This window comes from Oncorhynchus mykiss, unplaced genomic scaffold (genome assembly GCF_057628025.1).
Source record: "Oncorhynchus mykiss isolate SJ-2025 unplaced genomic scaffold, ASM5762802v1 scaffold93, whole genome shotgun sequence".
Lineage (NCBI taxonomy): Eukaryota > Metazoa > Chordata > Actinopteri > Salmoniformes > Salmonidae > Oncorhynchus > Oncorhynchus mykiss.
Genome location: NW_028322092.1, coordinates 919,499 through 945,485, shown reverse-complemented (window position 1 = coordinate 945,485; position 25,987 = coordinate 919,499). Strand labels below are relative to the sequence as shown.

Genomic DNA, 25,987 nt, shown 5'->3' with positions numbered 1-25,987 from the left:
TGACAAGGTGAGTGTTGTTGATGGATCCTGTGGTGCAATCTGTTAGCGTGTTGTACTTATACAGCAGTATAAAGCAATTAGATGACAAGGTTATGAGTTCAAGCCCCACCAGGAGCAAGTATTCTTCTTGAAGCCTCTGTCTGTCTATTTCTTGTCCGGAAAATGATAATTTATTCAAGCCATTTAGGAGTACAATTCATTGGTAATAGGTATGTCATTGAGAAGACAGGTCAGAGTGCAGGCAGAGATAGAATACAAATTCATAGCCTTCTGTATCACCAACTATGCAGGGTGGTAAGCCTGTCGAAATTCCAAGCGGATGGTTGTTTGCGAAGTGAGTTGGTGCTTCGGCAGAGAAAATAATTACCCAACGTGGGGCTCGAACCCACGACCATGAGATTAAGAGTCTCATGCTCTACCGACTGAGCTAGCCAGGTACCTCAATGGTGATCTTGACTTGGTTTGAAAATCGTACATCCCAGTTTCTGCAAACTATGGTGATCAGTGAGTGTTGTTGATGGATCCTGTGGTGCAATATGTTAGCGTGTTGTACTTATACAGCAGTATACAGCAATTAGATGACAAGGTTATGAGTTCAAGCCCCACTAGGAGCAAGTATTGTTCTTGAAGCCTCTGCCTGTCTATTTCTTGTCCGGAAAATGATAATTTATTCAAGCCATTTAGGAGTACAATTCATTGGTAATAGGTATGTCATTCAGATGACAGGTCAGAGTGCAGGCAGAGCAAGAATACAAATTCATAGCCTTCTGTATCACCAACTATGCAGGGTGGCAAGCCTGCTCGAAATTCCAAGCGGATGGTTGTTTGCGAAGTGAGTTGGTGCTTCGGCAGAGAAAATAATCACCCAACGTGGGGCTCGAACCCACAACCCTGAGATTAAGAGTCTCATGCTCTACCGACTGAGCTAGCCAGGTACCTCAATGGTGATCCTGACTTGGTTTGAATATCGTACATCCCAGTTTCTGCAAAATATGGTGATCAGTGAGTGTTGTTGATGGATCCTGTGGTGCAATCTGTTAGCGTGTTGTACTTATACAGCAGTATACAGCAATTAGATGACAAGGTTATGAGTTCAAGCCCCACTAGGAGCAAGTATTGTTCTTGAAGCCTCTGCCTGTCTATTTCTTGTCCGGAAAATGATAATTTATTCAAGCCATTTAGGAGTACAATTCATTGGTAATAGGTATGTCATTCAGATGACAGGTCAGAGTGCAGGCAGAGCTAGAATACAAATTCATAGCCTTCTGTATCACCAACCATGCAGAGTGGCAAGCCTGTTCGAAATTCCAAGCGGATTGTTGTTTGCGAAGTGAGTTGGTGCTTCGGCAGAGAAAATAATCACCTAACGTGGGGCTCGAACCCACGACCCTGAGATTAAGAGTCTCATGCTCTACCGACTGAGCTAGCCAGGCTTGGATCCTGTGGTGCAATATGTTAGCCCCACCAGGAGCAAGTATTGTTCTTGAAGCAGCTGCCTGTCTATTTCTTGTCCGGAAAATGATAATTTTTCAATCCATTTAGGAGTACAATTCATTGGTAATAGGTATGTCATTCAGATGACAGGTCAGAGTGCAGGCAGAGCTAGAATACAAATTCATAGCCTTCTGTATCACCAACTATGCAAGCCTGCTCGAAATTCCAAGCGGATGGTTGTTTGGGAAGTGAGTTGGTGCTTCGGCAGAGAAAATAATCACCCAACGTGGGGCTCGAACCCACGACCCTGAGATTAAGAGTCTCATGCTCTACCGACTGAGCTAGCCAGGTACCTCAATGGTGATCTTGACTTGGTTTGAAAATCGTACATCCCAGTTTCTGCAAAATATGGTGATCAGTGAGTGTTGTTGATGGATCCTGTGGTGCAATATGTTAGCGTGTTGTACTTATACAGCAGTATACAGCAATTAGATGACAAGGTTATGAGTTCAAGCCCCACTAGGAGCAAGTATTGTTCTTGAAGCCTCTGCCTGTCTATTTCTTGTCCGGAAAATGATAATTTATTCAAGCCATTTAGGAGTACAATTCATTGGTAATAGGTATGTCATTCAGATGACAGGTCAGAGTGCAGGCAGAGCTAGAATACAAATTCATAGCCTTCTGTATCACCAACTATGCAAGCCTGCTCGAAATTCCAAGCCTCAATGGTGATTTTGACTTGGTTTGAAAATCGTACATCCCAGTTTCTGCAAAATATGGTGATCAGTGAGTGTTGTTGATGGCTCCTGTGGTGCAATATGTTAGCGTCTTGTACTTATACAGCAGTATACAGCAATTAGATGACAAGGTTATGAGTTCAAGCCCCACTAGGAGCAAGTATTGTTCTTGAAGCCTCTGCCTGTCTATTTCTTGTCCGGAAAATGATAATTTATTCAAGCCATTTAGGAGTACAATTCATTGGTAATAGGTATGTCATTGAGATGACAGGTCAGAGTGCAGGCAGAGCTAGAATACAAATTCATAGCCTTCTGTATCACCAACCATGCAGAGTGGCAAGCCTGTTCGAAATTCCAAGCGGATGGTTGTTTGCGAAGTGAGTTGGTGCTTCGGCAGAGAAAATAATCACCTAACGTGCTATATATCGTATATATCGAATATCGTACATCCCAGTTTCTGCAAAATATGGTGATCAGTGCGTGTTTTTGATGGATCCTGTGGTGCAATCTGTTAGCGTGTTGTACTTATACAGCAGTATACAGCAATTAGATGCGAAGGTTATGAGTTCAAGCCCCACCAGGAGCAAGTATTGGTCTTGAAGCCGCTGCCTGTCTATTTCTTGTCCGGAAAATGATAATTTTTCAATCCATTTAGGAGTACAATTCATTGGTAATAGGTATGTCATTCAGATGACAGGTCAGAGTGCAGGCAGAGCTAGAATACAAATTCATAGCCTTCTGTATCACCAACTATGCAGGGCAGCAAGCCTGCTCGAAATTCCAAGCGGATGGTTGTTTGCGAAGTGAGTTGGTGCTTCGGCAGAGAAAATAATCACCTAACGTGGGGCTCGAACCCACGACCCTGAGATTAAGAGTCTCATGCTCTACCGACTGAGCTAGCCAGGTGCCTCAATGGTGATTTTGACTTGGTTTGAATATCGTACATCCCAGTTTCTGCAAAATATGGTGATCAGTGAGTGTTGTTGACGGATCCTGTGGTGCAATCTGTTAGCGTGTTGTACTTATACAGCAGTATACAGCAATTAGATGACAAGGTTATGAGTTCAAGCCCCGCCAGGAGCAAGTATTGTTCTTGAAGCCTCTGCCTGTCTATTTCTTGTCCGGAAAATGATAATTTATTCAAGCCATTTAGGAGTACAATTCATTGGTAATAGGTATGTCATTCAGATGACAGGTCAGAGTGCAGGCAGAGCAAGAATACAAATTAATAGCCTTCTGTATCACCAACTATGCAGGGTGGCAAGCCTGCTCGAAATTCCAAGCGGATGGCTGTTTACGAAGGCAGAGAAAATAGGCAGAGAAAATAATTACCAAACGTGGGGCTCGAACACAAGACCCTGAGATTAAGAGTCTCATCCTCTACCGACTGAGCTAGACAGTTACCTGATTTTGTCTGAATATCGTACAGCTCCGTTTCTGCAAAATATGATGATCAGTGAGATTGTTTGTTAATGGATCCTGTGGTGCAATTGTAACCAATGTGAAATTGCTTGCTAGTCAGCGGTGGTGCGTGCTAATAGCGTAACAATTGGTGACGTCACTTGCTCTGAGACCTTGAAGTAGTGGTTTCCCTTGCCCTGCAAGGGCCGAAGCTTTTAGGGAGCAATTGGTAACGATGCTTTGAGGGTGACTGTTGATGTGTGCAGAGGGTCCCTGGTTCACACCCGGGTAGGGGCGAGGGGACGGATTAAAGTTATATTGTTACATTGATGCTGTTGACCCGGATCACAGGTTGATATTACTATCACCTACCCTCCAGTATTTATAGTTCTGGGACTGAGTACTGATAGAACCATCAACTACCATCAACTACTACAGTATTTATAGTTCTGGGACTGAGTACTGATAGAACCAACTGGGTTCCTGACTGACTGACTGTCCTGATGTCACGTTATTATTAACATTATGATAATAACAGTATGATCAAAACAGTATGATCTCTGTGCTCCAATGGGAGTCTGGGTGGAGGATCCCCCCTGACCATCAGACCAATTAAATCTGCTCTCCACCAGGTCTGACCCCTCCGCCCATGAATATTCAGGAGGCAGAAGGCAAATGAAACCACCGCGGACACACAGTCGTGCACAACACACACGCACGCACACACACACACACACACACACACACACACACACACACACACACACACACACACACACGTGCACAACAAAGAGGTTGGGGGAGAACAAAGGAGGGAGGAACGTAGCCTCTCTCCTCCTCTCATCTCCTCTCCTCTCCTTTCCTCTCCTCTCCTCAGCCCCTTCCCTCCTGTCTTCCCTCTGCCTCCTCCCCCCTCTCCTCCTCTCCTCTCCTCTCCTCTCCTCTCCTTTCCTCTCCTTTCCTCTCCTGGCCCCTCCTCAGCCCCTTCCCTCCTGTCTTCCCTCTGCCTCCTCCCCACTCCTCCCCCCTTCTCTCCTTTCCTCTCCTCAGCCCCTTCCCTCCTGTCTTCCCTCTGCCTCCTCCCCACTCCTCCCCCTCCTCTCCCATCCTCTACTCTCCTCTCCTTTCCTCACTTCTGAAGGAGAACCAACACGGATGTCATCAGATCTAACACCATCACACTGAGAGGACAGAGGTTGAGTCTGAAATGATACCCTATCTAGCGCTGTGTGCCCTTCCTTTATAGAGCACTGTGGGCCCTTCATTCATAGAGCACTGTGGGCCCTTCCTTTATAGAGCACTATGGGCCCTTCCTTTATAGAGCACTGTGGGCCCTTCCTTTATAGAGCACTGTGGGCCCTTCCTTTATAGAGCACTGTGGGCCCTTCCTTTATAGAGCACTGTGGGCCCTTCCTTTATAGAGCACTGTGGGCCCTTTCTTCATAGAGCACTGTGGGCCCTTCCTTTATAGAGCAATGTGGGTCCTTCCTTTATAGAGCAATGTGGGTCCTTCCTTTATAGAGCACTGTGGGCCCTTCCTTTATAGAGCACTGTGGGCACTTTCTGCAATAGAGCACTGTGGGCCCTTCCTTTATAGAGCACTGTGGGCCCTTCCTTTCTAGAGCACTGTGGGCCCTTCCTTTCTAGAGCACTGTGGGCCCTTCCTTTCTAGAGCACTGTGGGCCCTTCCTTTCTAGAGCACTGTGGGCCCTTCCTTTCTAGAGCACTGCGGGCCCTTCCTTTATAGAGCACTGCGGGCCCTTCCTTTAGAGAGCACTGCGGGCCCTTCCTTTATAGAGCACTGTGGGCCCTTCCTTTATAGAGCACTGCGGGCCCTTCCTTTATAGAGCACTGCGGGCCCTTCCTTTATAGAGCACTGTGGGCCCTTCCTTCATAGAGCACTGTGGGCCCTTCCTTTATAGAGCACTGTGGGCCCTTCCTTTATAGAGCACTGTGGGCCCTTCCTTTATTTAGCACTGTGGACCCTTCTTTTATAGAGCACTGTGGGCCCTTCCTTTATAGAGCACTGTGGGCCCTTCCTTTATAGAGCACTGTGGGCCCTTCCTTTCTAGAGCACTATGGGCCCTTCCTTCATAGAGCACTGTGGGCCCTTCCTTTATTTAGCACTGTGGACCCTTCTTTTATAGAGCACTGTGGGCCCTTCCTTTATAGAGCACTGTGGGCCCTTCCTTTATAGAGCACTGTGGGCCCTTCCTTTATAGAGCACTATGGGCCCTTCCTTCATAGAGCACTGTGGGCCCTTCCTTTATAGAGCACTGTGGGCCCTTCCTTTATAGAGCACTGTGGGCCCTTCCTTTATAGAGCACTGTGGGCCCTTCCTTCATAGAGCACTGTGGGCCCTTCCTTTCTAGAGCAATGTGGGCCCTTCCTTTCTAGAGCACTGTGGGCCCTTCCTTTCTAGAGCACTGTGGGCCCTTCCTTTCTAGAGCACTGTGGGCCCTTCCTTTCTAGAGCACTGTGGGCCCTTCCTTTATAGAGCACTGTGGGCCCTTCCTTTCTAGAGCACTGTGGGCCCTTCCTTTCTAGAGCACTGTGGGCCCTTCCTTTATAGAGCACTATGGGCCCTTCCTTTCTAGAGCACTGTGGGCCCTTCCTTCATAGAGCACTGAGGGCCCTTCCTTCATAGAGCACTGTGGGCCCTTCCTTCATAGAGCACTGTTGGCCCTTCCTTTATAGAGCACTGTGGGCCCTTCCTTTCTAGAGCACGGTGGGCCCTTCCTTCATAGAGCACTGTGGGCCCTTCCTTCATAGAGCACTGTGGGCCCTTCCATCATAGAGCACTGTGGGCCCTTCCTTCATAGAGCACTGTGGGCCCTTCCTTCATAGAGCACTGTGGGCCCTTCCTTTCTAGAGCACGTTGGGCCCTTCCTTTCTAGAGCACTGTGGGCCCTTCCTTTCTAGAGCACTGTGGGCCCTTCCTTTATAGAGCACTGTGGGCCCTTCCTTTCTAGAGCATTAAAACAAGTCCTGCAGCAACAGAACATGTGAATCATTATGTGGATTATAATTAAAGGACCTTCTTGAAGGGGTTGATATATATTGTTCTTTAAGGCAAGTTTCAAAGTGGAAATGTCTTTAGAAGCATTTAAAAAAAACTCAAATACACTACTGCATTTCCTGCTGTGCACCACAACACATCAGGAGGGCCATAATCTCTGAATAAAAACCCTCAGAGCCTGTAAAATACACAGAGTCTCCCATTTTAAAAACCCCAGACAGGAGAGTAGAGAAGAGGATGTGTGTCGGTATGAAGCATTCATTTATTCAGTAAATAGTGGTGCTCTGGAAACAGGTTCTCCTCCTCAGGGGCAGAGACCCCATCAATATTAGATGAAGCAAGGGAACACCCTACAGACAGGAGACTGGTGAAACTGGCCAGAGACCCCGTCGTCAGAGGAACACCCTACAGACAGGAGACTGGTGAAACTGGCCAGAGACCCAGGCGTCAGAGGAACACCCTACAGACAGGAGACTGGTGAAACTGGCCAGAGACCCCGTCGTCAGAGGAACACCCTACAGACAGGAGACTGGTGAAACTGGCCAGAGACCCCGTCGTCAGACAGGAGACTGGTGAAACTGGCCAGAGGAACACCCTACAGACAGGAGACTGGTGAAACTGGCCAGAGGAACACCCTACAGACAGGAGACTGGTGAAACTGGCCAGAGACCCCGTCGTCAGAGGAACACCCTACAGACAGGAGACTGGTGAAACTGGCCAGAGACCCCGTCGTCAGAGGAACACCCTACAGACAGGAGACTGGTGAAACTGGCCAGAGACCCCGTCGTCAGAGGAACACCCTACAGACAGGAGACTGGTGAAACTGGCCAGAGACCCCGTCGTCAGACAGGAGACTGGTGAAACTGGCCAGAGACCCCGTCGTCAGACAGGAGACTGGTGAAACTGGCCAGAGACCCCGTCGTCAGACAGGAGACTGGTGAAACTGGCCAGAGACCCCGTCGTCAGACAGGAGACTGGTGAAACTGGCCAGAGACCCCGTCGTCAGAGGAACACCCTACAGACAGGAGACTGGTGAAACTGGCCAGAGACCCCGTTGTCAGACAGGAGACTGGTGAAACTGGCCAGAGACCCCGTCGTCAGACTGGAGACTGGTGAAACTGGCCAGAGACCCCGTCGTCAGAGGAACACCCTACAGACAGGAGACTGGTGAAACTGGCCAGAGACCCCGTCGTCAGACAGGAGACTGGTGAAACTGGCCAGAGACCCCGTCGTCAGACAGGAGACTGGTGAAACTGGCCAGAGACCCCGTTGTCAGACAGGAGACTGGTGAAACTGGCCAGAGACCCCGTCGTCAGACAGGAGACTGGTGAAACTGGCCAGAGACCCCGTCGTCAGACAGGAGACTGGTGAAACTGGCCAGAGACCCCGTCGTCAGACAGGAGACTGGTGAAACTGGCCAGAGACCCCGTCGTCAGACAGGAGACTGGTGAAACTGGCCAGAGACCCCGTCGTCAGACAGGAGACTGGTGAAACTGACCAGAGACCCCGTCGTCAGACAGGAGACTGGTGAAATTGGCCAGAGACCCCGTCGTCAGACAGGAGACTGGTGAAACTGGCCAGAGACCCCGTCGTCAGACAGGAGACTGGTGAAACTGGCCAGAGACCCCGTCGTCAGACAGGAGACTGGTGAAACTGGCCAGAGACCCCGTCGTCAGACAGGAGACTGGTGAAACTGGCCAGAGACCCCGTCGTCAGACAGGAGACTGGTGAAACTGGCCAGAGACCCCGTCGTCAGACAGGAGACTGGTGAAACTGGCCAGAAACCCCGTCGTCAGACAGGAGACTGACAGGAAAATAGTAACAGCTCCCATTGCATAAAGATATTATACTATATATATTAAACTATATTAAACTATATTAGCTAAGCTGTTTTTTTCTAAATATAATTGTAATTCGTAATTCTTTCATATTATATTTATTATTGTATGTCTATACTAAATATAATATATTTTAATCATAATTTGTTTAACAATGAATCAAGTAAAGAAATCCTGCATCCACAACACTAAATTTGGGGATTTTATACAAGAAGGGAACAAGACGGATTGGATATCTTTATCAAATGAGTTATAAAGTGCTGTCTTCATAGATAGTGACATTAGATGGTGGAGCGGTGTCAAGCCCGCGGGGTGCAGGGGGTCTTCTTGTAAATATAAAACATCTTTGGTCTTCATGTCTTCTTGTCAGTACAGACTTGGGGGGGGGGGGGGGGGGGGGGGGGGGCTTGTATCCTGGCAACGCGTCATTGTCTCCACATGGTGCAGGGAGAGGCCGGCCCTCAGAGGAGAGACAATCTACTGTAGCCAAGGTGGAGGGAGTGAAACGGTATGACAGACACACACTAATGTTAGGAACACTCTGTTTCCTTCCTGCTCCTCTCTGCCATGATGCATCTCCATCTCTGGTCACTCCTGGGTTCCTCCATGTTGTCTGATGACATGTACAGTACATGGGCTGATAGCAGAGGCAGACTACAGTACATGGGCTGATAACAGAGGCAGACTACAGTACATGGGCTGATAGCAGAGGCAGACTACAGTACATGGGCTGATAACAGAGGCAGACTACAGTACATGGGCTGATAGCAGAGGCAGACTACAGTACATGGGCTGATAACAGAGGCAGACTACAGTACATGGGCTGATAACAGAGGCAGACTACAGTACATGGGCTGATATCAGAGGCAGACAACAGTGATGGTCAGATATCAGAGGCAGACTACAGTGATGGTCAGATATCAGAGGCAGACTACAGTGATGGTCAGATATCAGAGGCAGACCACGGTGATGGTCAGATATCAGAGGCAGACTACAGTGATGGTCAGATATCAGAGGCAGACTACAGTGATGGTCAGATATCAGAGGCAGACCACGGTGATGGTCAGATATCAGAGGCAGACTACAGTGATGGTCAGATATCAGAGGCAGACAACAGTGATGGTCAGATATCAGAGGCAGACTACAGTGATGGTCAGATATCAGAGGCAGACTACAGTGATGGTCAGATATCAGAGGCAGACCACGGTGATGGTCAGATATCAGAGGCAGACTACAGTGATGGTCAGATATCAGAGGCAGACTACAGTGATGGTCAGATATCAGAGGCAGACCACGGTGATGGTCAGATATCAGAGGCAGACTACAGTGATGGTCAGATATCAGAGGTAGACTATGGTACATGGGCTGATAGCAGAGGCAGACTACGGTGATGGTCAGATATCAGAGGCAGACTACAGTGATGGTCAGATATCAGAGGCAGACTACAGTGATGGTCAGATATCAGAGGCAGACCACGGTGATGGTCAGATATCAGAGGCAGACTACAGTGATGGTCAGATATCAGAGGCAGACTACAGTGATGGTCAGATATCAGAGGCAGACCACGGTGATGGTCAGATATCAGAGGTAGACTATGGTACATGGGCTGATAGCAGAGGCAGACTACAGTGATGGTCAGATATCAGAGGCAGACTATAGTGATGGTCAGATATCAGAGGCAGACAACAGTGATGGTCAGATATCAGAGGCAGACTACAGTGATGGTCAGATATCAGAGGCAGACTACAGTGATGGTCAGATATCAGAGGCAGACTACAGTGATGGTCAGATATCAGAGGCAGACCACGGTGATGGTCAGATATCAGAGGCAGACTACGGTGATGGTCAGATATCAGAGGCAGACCACGGTGATGGTCAGATATCAGAGGCAGACTACGGTGATGGTCAGATATCAGAGGCAGACTACGGTGATGGTCAGATATCAGAGGCAGACTACGGTGATGGTCAGATATCAGAGGCAGACTACGGTTTGATGATCATACGTATGGTGATGGTTAAATATCATATACCTGCCTCCCCCTCTAACCACTAGGCTACCTGCCTCCTCCTCTAACCACTAGACTACCTGCCTCCCCCTCTAACCACTAGGCTACCTGCCTCCCCCTCTAACCACTAGGCTACCTGCCTCCCCCTCTAACCACTAGACTACCTGCCTCCCCCCTCTAACCACTAGGCTACCTGCCTCCCCCTCTAACCACTAGGCTACCTGCCTCCCCCTCTAACCACTAGGCTACCTGCCTCCCCCTCTAACCACTAGGCTACCTGCCTCCCCCCTCTAACCACTAGGCTACCTGCCTCCCCCCTCTAACCACTAGGCTACCTGCCTCCCCCCTCTAACCACTAGGCTACCTGCCTCCCCCCTCTAACCACTAGGCTACCTGCCTCCCCCCTCTAACCACTAGGCTACCTGCCTCCCCCCTCTAACCACTAGGCTACCTGCCTCCCCCCTCTAACCACTAAACTACCTGCCTCCCCCCTCTAACCACTAGGCTACCTCTAACCACTAGGCTACCTGCCTCCCCCCTCTAACCACTAGGCTACCTGCCTCCCCCCTCTAACCACTAGGCTACCTGCCTCCCCCCTCTAACCACTAGGCTACCTGCCTCCCCCCTCTAACCACTAGGCTCCCTGCCTCCCCCCTCTAACCACTAAACTACCTGCCTCCCCCCTCTAACCACTAGGCTACCTGCCTCCCCCCTCTAACCACTAGGTTACCTGCCTCCCCCCTCTAACCACTAGGCTACCTGCCTCCCCCCTTGTAGCCAAATTAAACATAGTTAGTTGATTGGATAAATAACAGTCTTCAGGTGAATGTTAAAAGTCAGTATGACTCAGGGGTTCGGTCCCATCCTGCTGTTGGACCTGGACCAGTCTGCTGTGAGACATCAGAGATCGTTTGTCACACCCTGACCTTAGAGAGACTTTTTATTTCTCTATTTGGTTAGGTCAGGGTGTGATTTTGGGTGGGCATTCTATGTTGTCTGTTTCTTTGTTTTTGGCCGAGTATAGGTTCCCAATCAGAGACAGCTGTCTATCGTTGTCTCTGATTGGGAATCGTACTTAGGCAGCCCTTTTTCCCACTTTCTGTTGTAGGATCTTGTTTTTGTTAGTTGCTGGTTTAGCGCTACAATACTTTACGTGTCGTTTATCTTTCTTGGTTTTTTTTGGAGTTCATTTGAATAATTTTCAAAATGTACGCCTACCACGGTGCACCTTGGTCTCGTTCCGATGACAGCCGTAACGCCGTTAAACACCGACATTCTGTCTGTGGTTCAGGTAATATGAATACTGAACTGTGCAGCTGCTCAAACTAACTCATTAGACGTCATTATTTTGCTTCCATATGAATAATCACCTCACAGGCAGGAGATTCCTACATTCATTCAATAATGAGGCAGGAAACTCTTCACATGATCACATCTCTGCTAAAAGCAAACGATACACATTTTTCATATAATTTGCACAAAAAAAAAAGCATTTTGCCTGGGTACCACTTTGAGATCAGCAGTTTCCTGAGTCCTAAGTGTGTAGTAATTTCAGTGATTAAATACTTGACAAAAGGCTCCCAGAATGCCCCTGTACTCAACTAGCAATGTCCACCTTGGACAAATAGGAAATATTGTTTGTGCTACAGAGAGATTGTGGAGATGGATCTAGCTAATGGAATTACATGTGTGTGTTGGCCTCTGGTTGTAAGTGCTGCTGCTTGCAGGCTGACTGACTGGGTGGCTGACTGACTTGCTGGCTGCCTGGCTGGCTAACTGTCTGGCTGACTGACTTGCTGGCTGGTTGGCATGCTAGTTATTGGAGCTGTGGATATGAAAGCCTCTCTCTGCCTCACAGCCTCTTGGGTCAGGCTAATTAAAATTAGAATGGCTTCTCAGTCAGATGCAGATGACTTTAATGGGGGAGAGTTGGAGCTGGGGGAGGAGGGGGAAGGGAGTTGGAGCTGGGGGAGGAGGGGGAAGGGAGTTGGAGCTGAGGTAGGAGGGGAGAGGGGGAAGGGAGTTGGAGCTGGGCTGGGGGGGGCGGAGGGGAGAGCGGGAATTGAGCTGGGCTGGGGGAGAGGGGGAGGAGGAGGAGAGAGGGGGAGATGGAGCTGGGCTGGGGGAGAGGGGGAGGGAGAAGAGGAGAGAGGGGGGAGGAGGAGAGGGGGGGGGAAGAGGAGAAAGGGGGGGAAGGGAGTTGGAGCTGAGGTAGGAGGGGAGAGGGGGAAGGGAGTTGGAGCTGAGCTGGGCTGGGGGAAGGGAGTTGGAGCTGTGCGAGGAGGGGAGGGGAGAGGGGGAAGGGAGTTGGAGCTGGGCTGGGGGAGAGGGGGAGGGGGAGGAGGGGAGAGGGGGAAGGGAGTTGGAGCTGGGGGAGGAGGGGAGAGTGGGAGGGAGTTGGAGGTGGAGAGAGAGGGGGGAGGAGGAGAGAGGGGGGGAGGAGGGGAGAGGGGGGAAGAGGAGAAAGGGGGGGGAGGGAGTTGGAGCTGGGCTGGGGGAGAGGGGGGAGGAGGAGAGAGGGGGAGGGAGATGGAGCTGGGCTGGGTGAGAGGGGGAGGGGGAGGGCGATGGTGCTGGACTGGGAGATTTTGTATGAGAGAGGGGGGAGGAGATATGGGGTCTGAGAGAGGTGGAGGAGATATGGGGTCTGAGAGAGGGGGGAGGAGAGCACAGGAGGCTGGTGCCTTAATTGGGGAGGACGGGCTCGTGGTAATGGAGCGGAATCAGTGGAATGGTATCAAACACATCAAAACACGTGGTTTCCATGGTTTCTAGGTGTTTGATGACATTCCATTTGCTCCCTTCTGGCCGTTATTATGAGCCGTTCTCCCCTCAGCAGCCTCCTGTGGAGGAGAGTGGGGAGGGAGATGGAACTGGACTGAGGGAGAGGGGGGAGGAGAGGGGGAGGGAGATGGACCGGGGCTGGGGGAGAGGGGGGAGGAGGAGACAGTGGGGAGGAGAGGGGGAGGAGGAGACAGTGGGGAGGAGAGGGGGAGGGAGATGGAGCAGGGCTGGGGGAGAGGGAAGAGTGGGGAGGGGAGGAGAGATGGAGCGGGGTCTGGGGAGAGTGGGGATGAGGGGAGGAGAGGGGCTGGGGAGATGGAGGGGGGCTGGGGGAGATGGGGGAGGGAGATGGAGCGGGTCTGGGGAGAGTGGGGATGAGGGGAGGAGAGGGGCTGGGGAGATGGAGGGGGGCTGGGGGAGATGGGGGAGGAGAGGGGGAGGGAGATGGAGCGGGTCTGGGGAGAGTGGGGATGATGGGAGGAGAGGGGGAGGGAGATGGAGCGGGTCTGGGGAGAGTGGGGATGATGGGAGGAGAGGGGGAGGGAGATGGAGCGGGTCTGGGGAGAGTGGGGATGATGGGAGGAGAGGGGGAGGGGATATGGAGCAGGGGGAATCAAGGGAGACAAGAGAGGAGGATGGGGAAGAGATGGAAGCACACAAAATTAAATTAGCATTTTTTGAAGAAAGTAAAGTGTGTGTATCACATTTTATTTAACCAGGAAAATAAGAACAAATTCTTCCACTGATGCCCTGGCAAGAGGCCTCCTGTGGGGACGGTGGCAGGGATAACAGACCAAACGGATAACACAGACAGAAGACTGGCAACAGCACAAATACACCAGCAAACAGACAGGGGATCTGTGTGTGTGCATGTAGGCGTCGGAGGTGTGTGTGTGTGTGTGTGTGTGTGTATGTGTGTGTGTGTGTGTGTGCACGCGCATGTAGGCGTGGGTGGTGTGTGTGTGTGTGTGTGTGTGTGTGTGTGGGTGGTGTGTGTGTGTGTGTGTGTGTGTGTGTGTGTGTGTGTGTGCATGTAGGCGTGGGTGGTGTGTGTGTGCGTCGGAGGTGTGTGTGTGTGTGTGTATGTGTGTGCATGTAGGCGTGGGTGGTGTGTGTGTGTGTGTGTGTGTGCCTGTGTGTGTGCATGTAGGCGTGGGTGGTGTGTGTGTGTGTGTGCCATGCTCTTCTGGGTCTGGATGAGAAGCTTATCTTCACTCAAAGCCCTTCAGCCTGACAAGAACAGCATTTAGACCCTTCAGTCTGACAAGGACAGCGTTTAGACTCTTCAGTCTGACAAGGACAGCATTTAGACCCTTCAGCCTGACAAGGACAGCGTTTAGACTCTTCAGTCTGACAAGGACAGCATTTAGACTCTTCAGTCTGACAAGAACAGCATTTAGTTGCCAGAATATTTTGTTTATTTTTTTCATGTAGGAAATCAGTGGTTATGTTCAGAGGTTTGGATGGCTTGGATGAATGGTAACGTCTGAATGCCTGAAGTCTGACCCAGTTCAACGAGTGGAAATGAAAAAGACGTTGTAGATATTTACCCTACTATCATCCTTTCTGTTGATATTTACTCTACTATCATCCTTTCTGTTGATATTTACTCTACTATCATCCTTTCTGTTGATATTTACCCTACTATCATCCTTTCTGTTGATATATACTCTACTATCATCCTTTCTGTTGATATTTACTCTACTATCATCCTTTCTGTTGATATTTACTCTACTATCATCCTTTCTGTTGATATTTACTCTACTATCATCCTTTCTGTTGATATTTACACTGCTCTCATTCTTTCTGTTGACATTTACTCTGCTATCATCCTTTCTGTTGATATTTACTCTACTATCATCATTTCTGTTGATATTTACACTGCTCTCATCCTTTCTGTTGACATTTACTCTGCTATCATCCTTTCTGTTGATATTTACTCTACTATCATCCTTTCTGTTGATATTTACTCTACTATCATCCTTTCTGTTGATATTTACTCTACTATCATCATTTCTGTTGATATTTACTCTACTATCATCTTTTCTGTTGATATTTACTCTACTATCATCCTTTCTGTTGATATTTACCCTACTATCATCCTTTCTGTTGATATTTACACTTTATCATCCTTTCTGTTGATATTTACTCTACTATCATCCTTTCTGTTGATATTTACTCTACTATCATCCTTTCTGTTGATATTTACTCTACTATCATCCTTTCTGTTGATATTTACTCTACTATCATCCTTTCTGTTGATATTTACTCTACTATCATCCTTTCTGTTGATATTTACTCTACTATCATCCTTTCTGTTGATATTTACACTACTATCATCCTTTCTGTTGATATTTACACTGCTATCATCCTTTCTGTTGATATTTACACTGCTCTCATCCTTTCTGTTGATATTTACTCTACTATCATCCTTTCTGTTGATATTTACTCTACTATCATCCTTTCTGTTGATATTTACCCTACTATCATCCTTTCTGTTGATATTTACACTGCTCTCATCCTTTCTGTTGATATTTACTCTACTATCATCCTTTCTGTTGATATTTACACTACTATCATCCTTTCTGTTGATATTTACACTACTATCATCCTTTCTGTTGATATTTACACTACTATCATCCTATTTTGATATTCAAATGGACAATAAATACATCTTAGTGAATAGGCTAGCAGAGATGTGAACCCCCCCCCCCCTCTCGTGTTAGGAGGGGAGGGGGGGCAGTTTTACAACTTAACCCCCACTTCATAAATCCCGTAAAGAGACTCTCCCTGGCTATGCAGTATGGAGAGAGAGAGAGTTTCACAGAAGAACAAAGAAACTCCCGCCAAATTCTACTACAGCCCAGAATTTGAGAATAGAACAATGCTCACATTTTGGAGAATGTGTAACTGGTCGGTGAAGAAGCCAGCTACAACATTGTCCGTTTTGTTTTATGTTTGTGACCTCTTGAAAGACAATCCAATCCCATTACCATAACTCTGTTTATATAGGTTCCTCAGTTATGAGGCTTGCATCTAATTATTGTATAAAATGAATGAGTAAAGATGAAACTATTTGCGAAATTATGTAATGGGATGTTAACCTTTTAAAATGAGGGAATTAGCCTTCATTGTAAAGGTTAACTGTCAGTAGCCACGCCCAAGTGAATAGGCATTGGTTGGAAATCATGAACCAACCCCTTTTCTACATTTCTATTAAAGCCCCCATGACCCAAAGGCACTTAAGTTCCCAATAATGGGAGGACTTGTCCTCATGTTTAAAAAGGGCTAATTCTAATTTCAACCCTACAGGCCAGGAAACGTGAGAGCTTGCACTACACGTGAAATGGTATGAACTCTGAACTAACTGATCACTTAAGAAGAAGTGAGTCCTAGTTGACAGCCTAACAGACTGCAGCTGGAAAGGTAGCAAATCTAGTACGAGAAAACTGATCGACGTGGACGAATCTCCAGAGTGAGATGAACCTCTCAGACCAGATAACCAACAATTTACCCACCTTCAGATGTGTAAGGGTTTTCCTCCTCTTCATCTGAAGAGGAGAGGCGAGAAGGATCGGAGGACCAATACGCGGCGTGGTAAATGTCCATGGTTCTTTTAATACGAAATACTTAACATGAACACAACTGAATACAAAAACAATAAACGTGAAAACGAACGAAAACCAAAACAGTACCGTGTGGTGAAAAACACGGACACGGAAACAAACACCCACAAACAAACAGTGAAACCCAGGCTACCTAAGTATGATTCTCAATCAGAGACACCTGCCTCTGATTGAGAACTATACTAGGCCGAAACATAGAAATCCCAAAATCATAGAAAAACAAACATAGACTGCCCACCCCAACTCACGCCCTGACCATACTAAATAAATACAAAACAAAGGAAATAAAGATCAGAACGTGACAAGATGAGACTGACGTGAGGTAAAGAATAATTCATTAACAGAAGACTAATTGATCAGATATTCAAACATTTGAAGAGTTATATTTGGAAACTTATAACTTTGTAATCTGAATATTTTCCGTGGTGCCCCGACTTCCTAAGTAATTAAATTGACGTGATTAGTTTAATCACGTAATAATAATAATTACAGATAATTGATTACATACAATAACAGTATTCCCCTTTAATGATGCCAAAGACAACACCAGACTCTGGAATTTCACAGATAATTGATTTCAGTGACTTTAGAAAGGATTGTATTACAGCCTGAATTGAAAAAATCTCACCCATCTACACAAAATACCACATAATGACAAAGTGACATTTTTATTTTTTGTATTTTTGTAAAATTATTGAAAATGTCTTAGAAATATCTAATTTACATAAGTATTCACACCCCTGAGTGTTAGAATCACATGTGGCAGCGACTACAGCAGCGAGTCTTTATGGGTACAGTACCAGTCAACATTTTGGAAACACCTACTCATTCAAGGGGTTTTCTTGATTTTATTTTTACTATTTTCTACATTGTCGAATAATAGTGAAAAATTAAAAACTATGAAATAACACCTACGGAATCACGTAGTAACCAAAAAGGTGTTACACAAATCAAAATAGATTTGATATTTTATATTCTTCAAAGAAGAATCTTCTTCTTCACCCTTTGCCTTGATGACAGCTTTGCACACTCTTGGCATTCTCTCAACCATCTTCATGAGGAATGCTTTTCCAACGGTCTTGAAGGAGTTACCACATATGCTGAGCACTTGTTGGCTGCTTTTCCTTCACTCTGCGGTCCAACTCATCCTAAACCATTTCAATTGGGTTGAGGTCTGGTGATTGTGGGGGCCAGGTCATCTGATGCAGCACTCCATCACTCTCCTTCTTGGTCAAATAGCCCTTACACAGCCTGGAGGTTTGTTTTGGGTCATTGTCCTGTTGAAAAACAAATGATAGTCCCACTAAGCACAAGCCAGATGGGATGGCGTATCGCTGCAGAATGCTGTGGTAACCATGCTGGTTAAGTGTGCCTTGAATTCTAAATAAATCACAGACAATGTCAACAGCAAAGCACCATCACACCTCCTCCTCCATGCTTCACGGTGGGAACCACACATGCGGAGAACATCAGTTCACCTACTCTGCATCTCACAAAGACACGGCGGTTGGAACCAAAAATCTCAAATTTGGACTTATCAGACCAAAGGACAGATTTCCACCAGTCTAATGTTCATTGGTTGCGTTTCTTGGCCCAAGCAAGTCTCTTCTTCTTATTGGTGATCTTTAGTAGTGGTTTCTTTGCAGCAATTCGACCGTGAAGGCCTGATTCACACAGTCTCATCTGAACAGTTGATGTTGAGATGTGTCTGTTACTTGAACTCTGCGATGCATTTATTTGGGCTGCAATCTGAGGTGCAGTTAACTTTAATGAACTTATCCTCTGCAGCAGAGGCAACTCTGGGTTTTTCTTTCCTGTGGCGGTCCTCATGAGAGCCAGTTTCATCATAGCGCTTGATGGTTTTTGTGACTGCACTTTAAAGAAACTTTTAAAGTTCTTGACATTTTCCGGATTGATTGACCTTCATGACTTAAAGTCATTCTGGACTATCGTTTCTCTTTGCTCATTTGAGCTGTTCTTGCCATAATATGGCTATCTTCTGTATACCACACCTACCTTGTCACAAAACAACTGATTGGCTCAAACGCATTTAGAAGGAAAGAAATTCCACAAATGTACCTTTAACAAGTGTCATGGTTGTCCTATGAGGATCACAATGGGTCAGATCAGCTTGACAATAGCTGATAATAACCAGACCCTCTCCCCCCTGCAAGGGGGGAGGAGGGCACTGGGCCGGTTTTGACACCCCCACACCCGGTCGTAAATTAAGCAGTAAATTAGGAGTACTCTCTCTACCCTCCAGTGTTGGCTAAAGGACTGTCCCTTTGTCTCCAGAGACTTTTGCCCGCCCAAAGACTCTAACGTCCAAAAAAGTGAAAAATGGAACAATAATTCTAACATAAAGAACGTAAATGGGAATGGTCAGTGGGGAGATATGGAAAACTAATGTCATATGGTTGATTGTTTTGTGATGCCATTAACCCTTGTGGTCAGACCCGCACAGTTTAAAAACACTCAAGGCATTCAAAGAATCAAGTAAAAACAGCCCAAACTTTATTTTGTCTCGTCAGACTTTTCAGGAAGAAGAAATACAAAAACGTTTAAGGACCAGAACCTTCCAGAACGAAGGGAACCTTCTGCTCCAGACTACATGACAAGTCATCAAAGAGACACGGACAACTAAGAAGAAGGACACTTTGTTGGTTACTACATTATTCAATATTTATATCATGTTCTTGATGATAGGGGGCAGACACCAGAGAGGATTGTGTTTATCATATTCTTGATGATGGGGGGGGCTGGGTGAAGATCATGGGGGAGGTGGTGGGCAAGGGTCATCTCCCAGGCATCCAGCAGCATCACATCCAGACCCCTGAACATGACCTTGAGCAACCTGTACAGCTGGGTCAAGATCCAGTCACTGTTGATGAAGTTGTCCTTCCTTTGGTCCAGGTTGGCAGAGCGCACAACTACTACGGTCCCCGGAGCTCGGTTCAGAAGGCGTACCACCGCCCTTCGAATACGTCGCAGTCGGCGAATGTAGGCCTGCAGAGGGAAAAAGCTGAAATGGGTCGAAACGCTGATGACGACAACAGTGTCTGAACCCCCGGCCAGGCCGTCCAGCTCATTAGCTACATAGTGCAGCTGACTGACACTGAGAGGGGGCCAGAATATGGGGGGGCCGTGGCAGCGGTACTTCAACAGGATGTTGTTGGGTATGTTCACTGCCATGAATGGCCCCGCTCTCACATGACTTCTAAGGTTGAACTTCTTCAGCTCTGTGAGAAAGAGAGAGATGAATGTTGAGAGAAAGAGAGATCATTTTTACCACCTGAGACACAGTCGGGTGTAAGATGTAATAGGTTTGGCAAACAACACTCACCTGGCACAAAGCTGGTGAGGTAGTCATAGTACTGTCTAACGGTGGAGTCTCCGTACATGTACACCTGCTTGCCCTTCAGACACTGAATAACGGCAGCGGGGTCGTTAAACTGGCGTATTACGACACCATCCAGCGCCCGCCATGACCCTTGGTAGTAATACCCAGAGGGAGGGGTCCTGGAGGGGAGGGGAGGGGTCCTGATAGGTGCTGCCGCCACACTGCTGCTTTCCTCATCTGGTTTGTCTGAAATGCAGAAGTTGCCGTGATGCACAAAGCTACCATCACTTTACAGATACAATCACATTTTTTCTTCACACTCTGCAATAATTTTAGCAAAATTCCCACCATTCTCCTTTGGCAGCACAGTGACACTGTCAGACCCCGTTGCATGAATATGCACGTTGATGTTGATGCCACTAAAAAAAAAAAGTTTTAATAGTTTTAATAATTTTACGTGATTAGAAAAAAAACTGTAGCAAGCAATACCATTCACCTGAACCACTGTATAATCTGGGGGGGAAGGGGGGGGGGGAGAGCATAAATACTGCATAGCAGCAAGATGAAACAGACAGTGCACTTTGGACTCGATTCAATCAGCCAAGTTCATCACTGTGAAATTAAAAGGTCATTTCCCACTGAGCCGACATATTGGCCGTGAATGCAGTCTTCGCTACCGCGGTAACATTGCCTTTCAATGTCAAATCGTGCTACAACGCTGAACTTCAGCCTTGCGGATTGAATCGAGTCCTTATTCACACACACATTATGTTTTACCTCCTACTAACCTCTGGAAGAACAGCGCTTCTTTGCTGGTCAGATGTTGCAGATATGTCTGGGAGTCTGCCTTGAAGTGGTTGATCCGCGTGTCACAAGCCAGCTGCTTGGGCTTGTAGCAGAACCAAGGTTCCCCCGAACGGGGGTCTGTGTAATCGCACAGTGGCTGCTGGTTGTTCGGCAGACACAGGTTACACTCGGTGGTCTCAGACAATAATCCAGAACGGAACAGGCTCTTGGAAGGCACCCAGTTTAGCCGTTCCTCTTGTAAGCGTCGTAGAAGAGAAACTGCCTCGCTAGGATGGACCAGTGTCACCTCCACCCATACAGACCCTTCCCAGAGTAACGGAAAAATAGCAGAGTAGGTCCCATTCAAGTGGTCTAGTACCTGTCCTGCAACGCCCGCACCCAACTCTGGGGTGTGCAGCCGGGCCAGCAGGAAGTCCCCGCCACGGCTCTTGGGACGCCCCTGGAAATCGTTCATAAGGACCAGAGCCTCTAGCTGGTCCCCGACGTGCCTCTCTCTCCCTCCCCCTGCTGGAAGGATTGCAAACAGACTGTGTGCAGGGTCACTGGTCTGGTCCAGGGGTGTCGTCACGGGCAGAGGCTCTGGCCCGGCGATGGACTCCAGGAGGGAACAATCTTCCAGAGCCTCCTGGGTAGAGGGCTCCTGGACCAGGTGGCTACAGAAGAAGCTCAGCTTGCGATCGAGGCAAGGAGGAGAGCCCTCTGAGTGGATGCTGCTTAGGTCCAAATGTACTGTTGAGCTTCCACTATGGAGGAGATTAGAGGTCACTAAAGGGGAGAGGTGTGTAGGCTGATGCAGGTAGATAGTGATAGAAGCAAGGTCCTCACCTCCAGAATGTTGATGTTACGGAACAGGAAGAAGAGGCCTGACAGAGCCAGCAGGAGGAAGATGCAGACATATTTCGACTGACAATTCCACATGGTTCCTGTCTAGGGTTCCAAAGGGAGGGTATTTTAATGGAATCTTTATTCGGAAGGTATTCAGACCCCTTCCCTTTCTCCACATTTTCTTATGTTACAGCCTTATTCTAAAATGCATTAAATATAATGTTTTCCTCATCAATCTACACACAATACCCCATAATGACATCACAATACCCCATAATCACATCACAATACCCCATAATGACATCACAATACCCCATAATCACATCACAATACCCCATAATCACATCACAATACCCCATAATGACAAAACGAAAACAGGTTTTTAGAAAAAACAGAAATAACTTATTTACATAAGTATTCAGACCCTTTTGCTATAAGACTCAACATTTTTGCTCAGGTGCGTCCTGTTTCCATTGATCATCCTTGAGATGTTTCGACAACTTGATTGGAGTCCACCTGTGTTAAATTCAGTTGATTGGACATGATTTGGAAAGACACACACCTGTCTATATAAGGTCCCACAGTTGACAGTGCATGTCAGAGCAAAAACCAAACCATGAGGTCTAAGGAATTGTCTGTAGAGCGCCAAGACAGGATTGTGCCGAGGCACAGATCTGGGGAAGGGTATCAAAACAATTCTGCAGCATTGAAGGTCCCCAAGAACACAGTGGCCTCCATCATTCTTAAATGGAAGATGTTTGGAACCACCAAGACTCTCCCTAGAGCTGGCCACCCGGCAAAACTTAGCAATCGGGGGAGAAGGGATTTGGTCAGGGAGGTGACCAAGAGCCCCATGGTTACTCTGACAGAGCTCCAGAGTTCCTCTGTGGAGATGGGAGAAAATTCCAGATGGACAACCATCTCTGCAGCACTCCACCAATCAGGCCAATATGGTAGAGTGGTAGAGACAAAACAACGCAGGAGTGGTATCGGAACAAGTCTCTGAATGTCCTTGAGTGGCCCAGCCAGAGCCTGGACTTGAACCCGATCAAACATCTCTGGAGAGACCTGAAAATAGCTGTGCAGCAACGCTCCCCATCCAACCTGATAGAGCTGGAGAGGATCTGCAGAGAAGAATGGGATAAACTCCCCAAATACAGGTGTGCCAAGCTTATAGTGTCATACCCAAGAAGACTCAAGGCTGTAATCGCTGCCAAAGGTGCTTAAAAAAAAATACTGAGTAAAGGGTCTGATGTAAATGTGATATCAGTTTTTTATTTTGAATACATTTCCAAAGATGTCTAAACCTGTTTTTGCTTTGTCATTATGGGGTATTGTGTGTAGATTTACGAGGAAAATAACAATTTAATCAATTTTAGAATAAGGTTTTAACATAACAAAATTTGGAAAATGTGAAGGGATCTGAATGCTTGATCTGAATGGATCCGAAAGACATAAATGGCTGTCTTACAATGATCAACATGTATGGCACTTACACAAATGACTGATGATCGGCTGAGAGAAATTGATTATAAAAAGATTATGGAGGCTGTTTTGTCATACTTCAGTGCGGCTTTTGACATTAAATCGACCATAGTCTGTTGACTATGAAAAACATGTTTTATGGCTTTACACCCTATATTGTGGATAAAGAGTTACCTGTCTAACACAACAGAGGGTGTTCTTTAATGGAAGCCTCTCACACAAAATCCAGGTAGAATCGGGAATTCCCCAGGGCAGCTGTTTAGGTCCCTTACTTTTTAAAATGTTTTACTAACGACATGCCACTGGCATTGAGTAAAGCCAGAGTGTCTATGATGACTCAACACTATACATTTCAGCTACTACAGCGACTGAAATGACTGCAAAACCTAACAAAGAGCTGCAGTTTAGTTTCAGAATGGGTGGCAAGGATTAAGTTAGCCCTAAATATTTTCTACAACTAAAAGCATTGTATTTGGGACAAAACATTCACTAAAACCATAAACCTCAACTAAATCTTGGAATAAATCATGTGAAAATGTAACAAGTTTAGGTGACTAAACTGCTTGGAGTAACCCTGTAAACTGTCATGGTCAAAACATGTTGATACAACAGCAGAAGTCTATACATTAAAAAAAGTGTTGCTCTGCATTCTTAACAGCACTATCAACAAGGCAGGTCCTACAGGCTCTAGTTTTGTCGCACCTGGACTACTGTTCGGTGCCACAAAGAGAGACCTCGGAAAATGTAATAAATACAACATACAAATGCAACATTGTATAAAATATTCTGGGCAGTTTCCCATCTCAGTGAGCTCAGGGACAGACAGCTGTAGAGGCTACTTGTGATTAGAAGTAATCAGATAGGCCTGTTTTATGACCAGACCAGTTTCCCTTTCACACTGAGTGGTTGTGGAAAGATCTGGAACGATGATCAGGGTGTAATCGCTGCCCAAAGTGCTTCAACAAATACTGAGTAAAGGGTCTGAATACTGATGTAAATGTCATATTTCAGTCTTTTACATTTTTATACATTTGCTAAAATGTCTATAAAAAACAGTTTTTGCTTTGTCATTATGGAGTATTGTGATGTCATTATGGGGTATTGTGATGTCATTATGGGGTATTGTGATGTCATTATGGGGTATTGTGATGTCATTATGGGGTATTGTGTGCAGATTGATGAGGGGGAAATCAATTTTAGAATTAGGCTGTAACATAACAGAATGTGGGAAAAGTCAAGGGGTCTGAATACTTTCCGAATGCACTGTAAACATATCGCCCAGAGAGAGAGAGAAGTAATTTGTTTTACAGGCTAGTTTTATTGGCTTTTTTTCTGGCCTAGTGTAGGTCTTATCTGATCTGTGTCTGGTGCAACAGAGTCATACATTTTACTGTGCATGCATGAGAACTGAGGACAGTCTCTGAAAACTTCTAGAATCTCGCCACGGCTTAACAGTAGCGCAAACTATGAAAGAACAGTGGTAACATGCACATACTGTACAGGCTACAGCAATTAACAGTCTCTAAACAATAACATCTACTGGGCATTCAATGCAATACAGGCACTATTATAATCAACATGCACATGTAGTATCTAAAATGTACATAATCTGTACTGTGGCAAAGAAGGGGGTCGAGTGATAAATGGCAGATATGTGAGAGCAGAACTAATAAACGGGCTCTGCCCGATCACTAAAATGGCCACCCCTGTCAGAACTACAGATCACACAATGGCCGACCGCCAAAACTACATGTCCCAGAAGCAAGGGGAACCCTCAGAAGGTGGAGCCGACCCACAGATAAAGGGCCAAGAAAAACCAACAAGAGGGAGAGAGAGTGCTGGAAGGATCTATGAACAATAGAGAAAGAGACAATAGAGATTGGCTGGATTTACCGTGTATGAGCTGGATTGTTTTGGACTTACCTGTTGGCGTTTGGACCTGGACCTACCGAGAACCCGATTCGCGTACCGAACCCTGCTATCCTTGACCTCGCCTACGGCCTGGGTGGACCAGGACGGAGAAACAAACACACAGGTACTGTCCTGTTCGAAAGAACTCTCATTCTTGGGTGATTTGGTGACAGTTTCCCACTTAATTTGTGACAAACGCTCCTAACCTTGAAGAGGTTTGCCACAGTACATTCAGCCTAAAAGTAACAGTTTGCAGTCGATCATCATTACGTAGCATTTACCCACCCAATAATAAACCCCACAACACATAATCTTCCTAAAATAAACACACTCAACTTGCCAAAAAGCTAGATAGAACTTACATCTTCTTCTTCCTTGCAACTAAAAAACACTGACCTGGATTGGGAAGGGTCCGAGTCAAAATGTGCATTCAGGCACACTGGTTGAAACCAGAAGACTGTGATAGACAGCTGGGGAATCACCCAAACAGAATTGTTGGTTAAAGTCACATGGTCTTCTTCTTCTTCTGTGGGTTTTATGGCGGACAACACCCCAAAAGGTTTATTGCCGCCACCAACTGGACGGTTTAAAAAATAAATAATAACCCACAGAAGTAAGTAAATAAGTAATAAAATAATATAATAAATAATAATAAAATAAATAATACGTAATAGTGAAACTAACTTAATCCGCCCTAATTAAAATAGTACAAACTCCCACTTCTTCCTTCTTGTAGTTCTCCATATATAATATATATATATAATGTTGCTGCTA

At 46.6% G+C, this 25,987-nt stretch overlaps 1 protein-coding gene and 3 non-coding genes across 7 annotated transcripts; all 4 read right to left on the bottom strand.

Moving 5' to 3' along the window:
- Window positions 1-364: 364 nt before the first annotated feature.
- On the bottom strand, window positions 365-437 carry trnak-cuu (transfer RNA lysine (anticodon CUU)). The gene has a single exon. It is a non-coding gene; the product is annotated as a tRNA-Lys (tRNA).
- A 923-nt stretch (window positions 438-1,360) lies between these two features.
- On the bottom strand, window positions 1,361-1,433 carry trnak-cuu (transfer RNA lysine (anticodon CUU)). Its single transcript has one exon. It is a non-coding gene; the product is annotated as a tRNA-Lys (tRNA).
- Window positions 1,434-3,004: 1,571 nt separating this feature from the next.
- trnak-cuu (transfer RNA lysine (anticodon CUU)) lies at window positions 3,005-3,077 on the bottom strand. The gene has a single exon. It is a non-coding gene; the product is annotated as a tRNA-Lys (tRNA).
- A 16,260-nt stretch (window positions 3,078-19,337) lies between these two features.
- Window positions 19,338-25,717, bottom strand: LOC110514251 (NXPE family member 3). 4 transcript variants are annotated; one of them, XM_090228583.1, is made up of 7 exons: window positions 25,610-25,717; window positions 25,226-25,303; window positions 21,807-21,919; window positions 20,974-21,729; window positions 20,534-20,604; window positions 20,189-20,431; window positions 19,338-20,084 (listed from the first exon to the last, which is right to left on the bottom strand). In XM_090228583.1, the coding sequence occupies exons 3-7, from the start codon at window positions 21,908-21,910 to the stop codon at window positions 19,534-19,536; spliced, it is 1,725 nt and encodes a 574-aa protein (XP_090084709.1). In that variant the 5' UTR covers window positions 21,911-21,919; window positions 25,226-25,303; window positions 25,610-25,717; the 3' UTR covers window positions 19,338-19,533. The 4 variants fall into 4 exon arrangements, with proteins under 4 accessions (XP_090084709.1, XP_036828919.2, XP_090084707.1 ...); XM_036973024.2 differs by having other exon boundaries at window positions 20,974-21,735; window positions 21,818-21,919; XM_090228581.1 differs by having other exon boundaries at window positions 20,974-21,735; window positions 21,818-21,919; window positions 25,226-25,345; window positions 25,610-25,672.
- Window positions 25,718-25,987: the final 270 nt, after the last annotated feature.

What these genes read in the sequence shown, in the direction of transcription:
- LOC110514251 (XM_090228583.1), bottom strand. Translation starts at nt 21,910, where the DNA reads ATGTGGAATTGTCAGTCGAAATATGTCTGCATCTTCCTCCTGCTGGCT. An exon ending in ATTCTGGAGGTGAGGACCTT is followed by an intron (nt 21,730 to 21,806) that starts GCTTCTATCACT and finishes CCATAGTGGAAG; the next exon opens with CTCAACAGTACATTTGGACC. An exon ending in GAAGCGCTGTTCTTCCAGAG is followed by an intron (nt 20,605 to 20,973) that starts GTTAGTAGGAGG and finishes TTTTTTTTTTAG; the next exon opens with TGGCATCAACATCAACGTGC.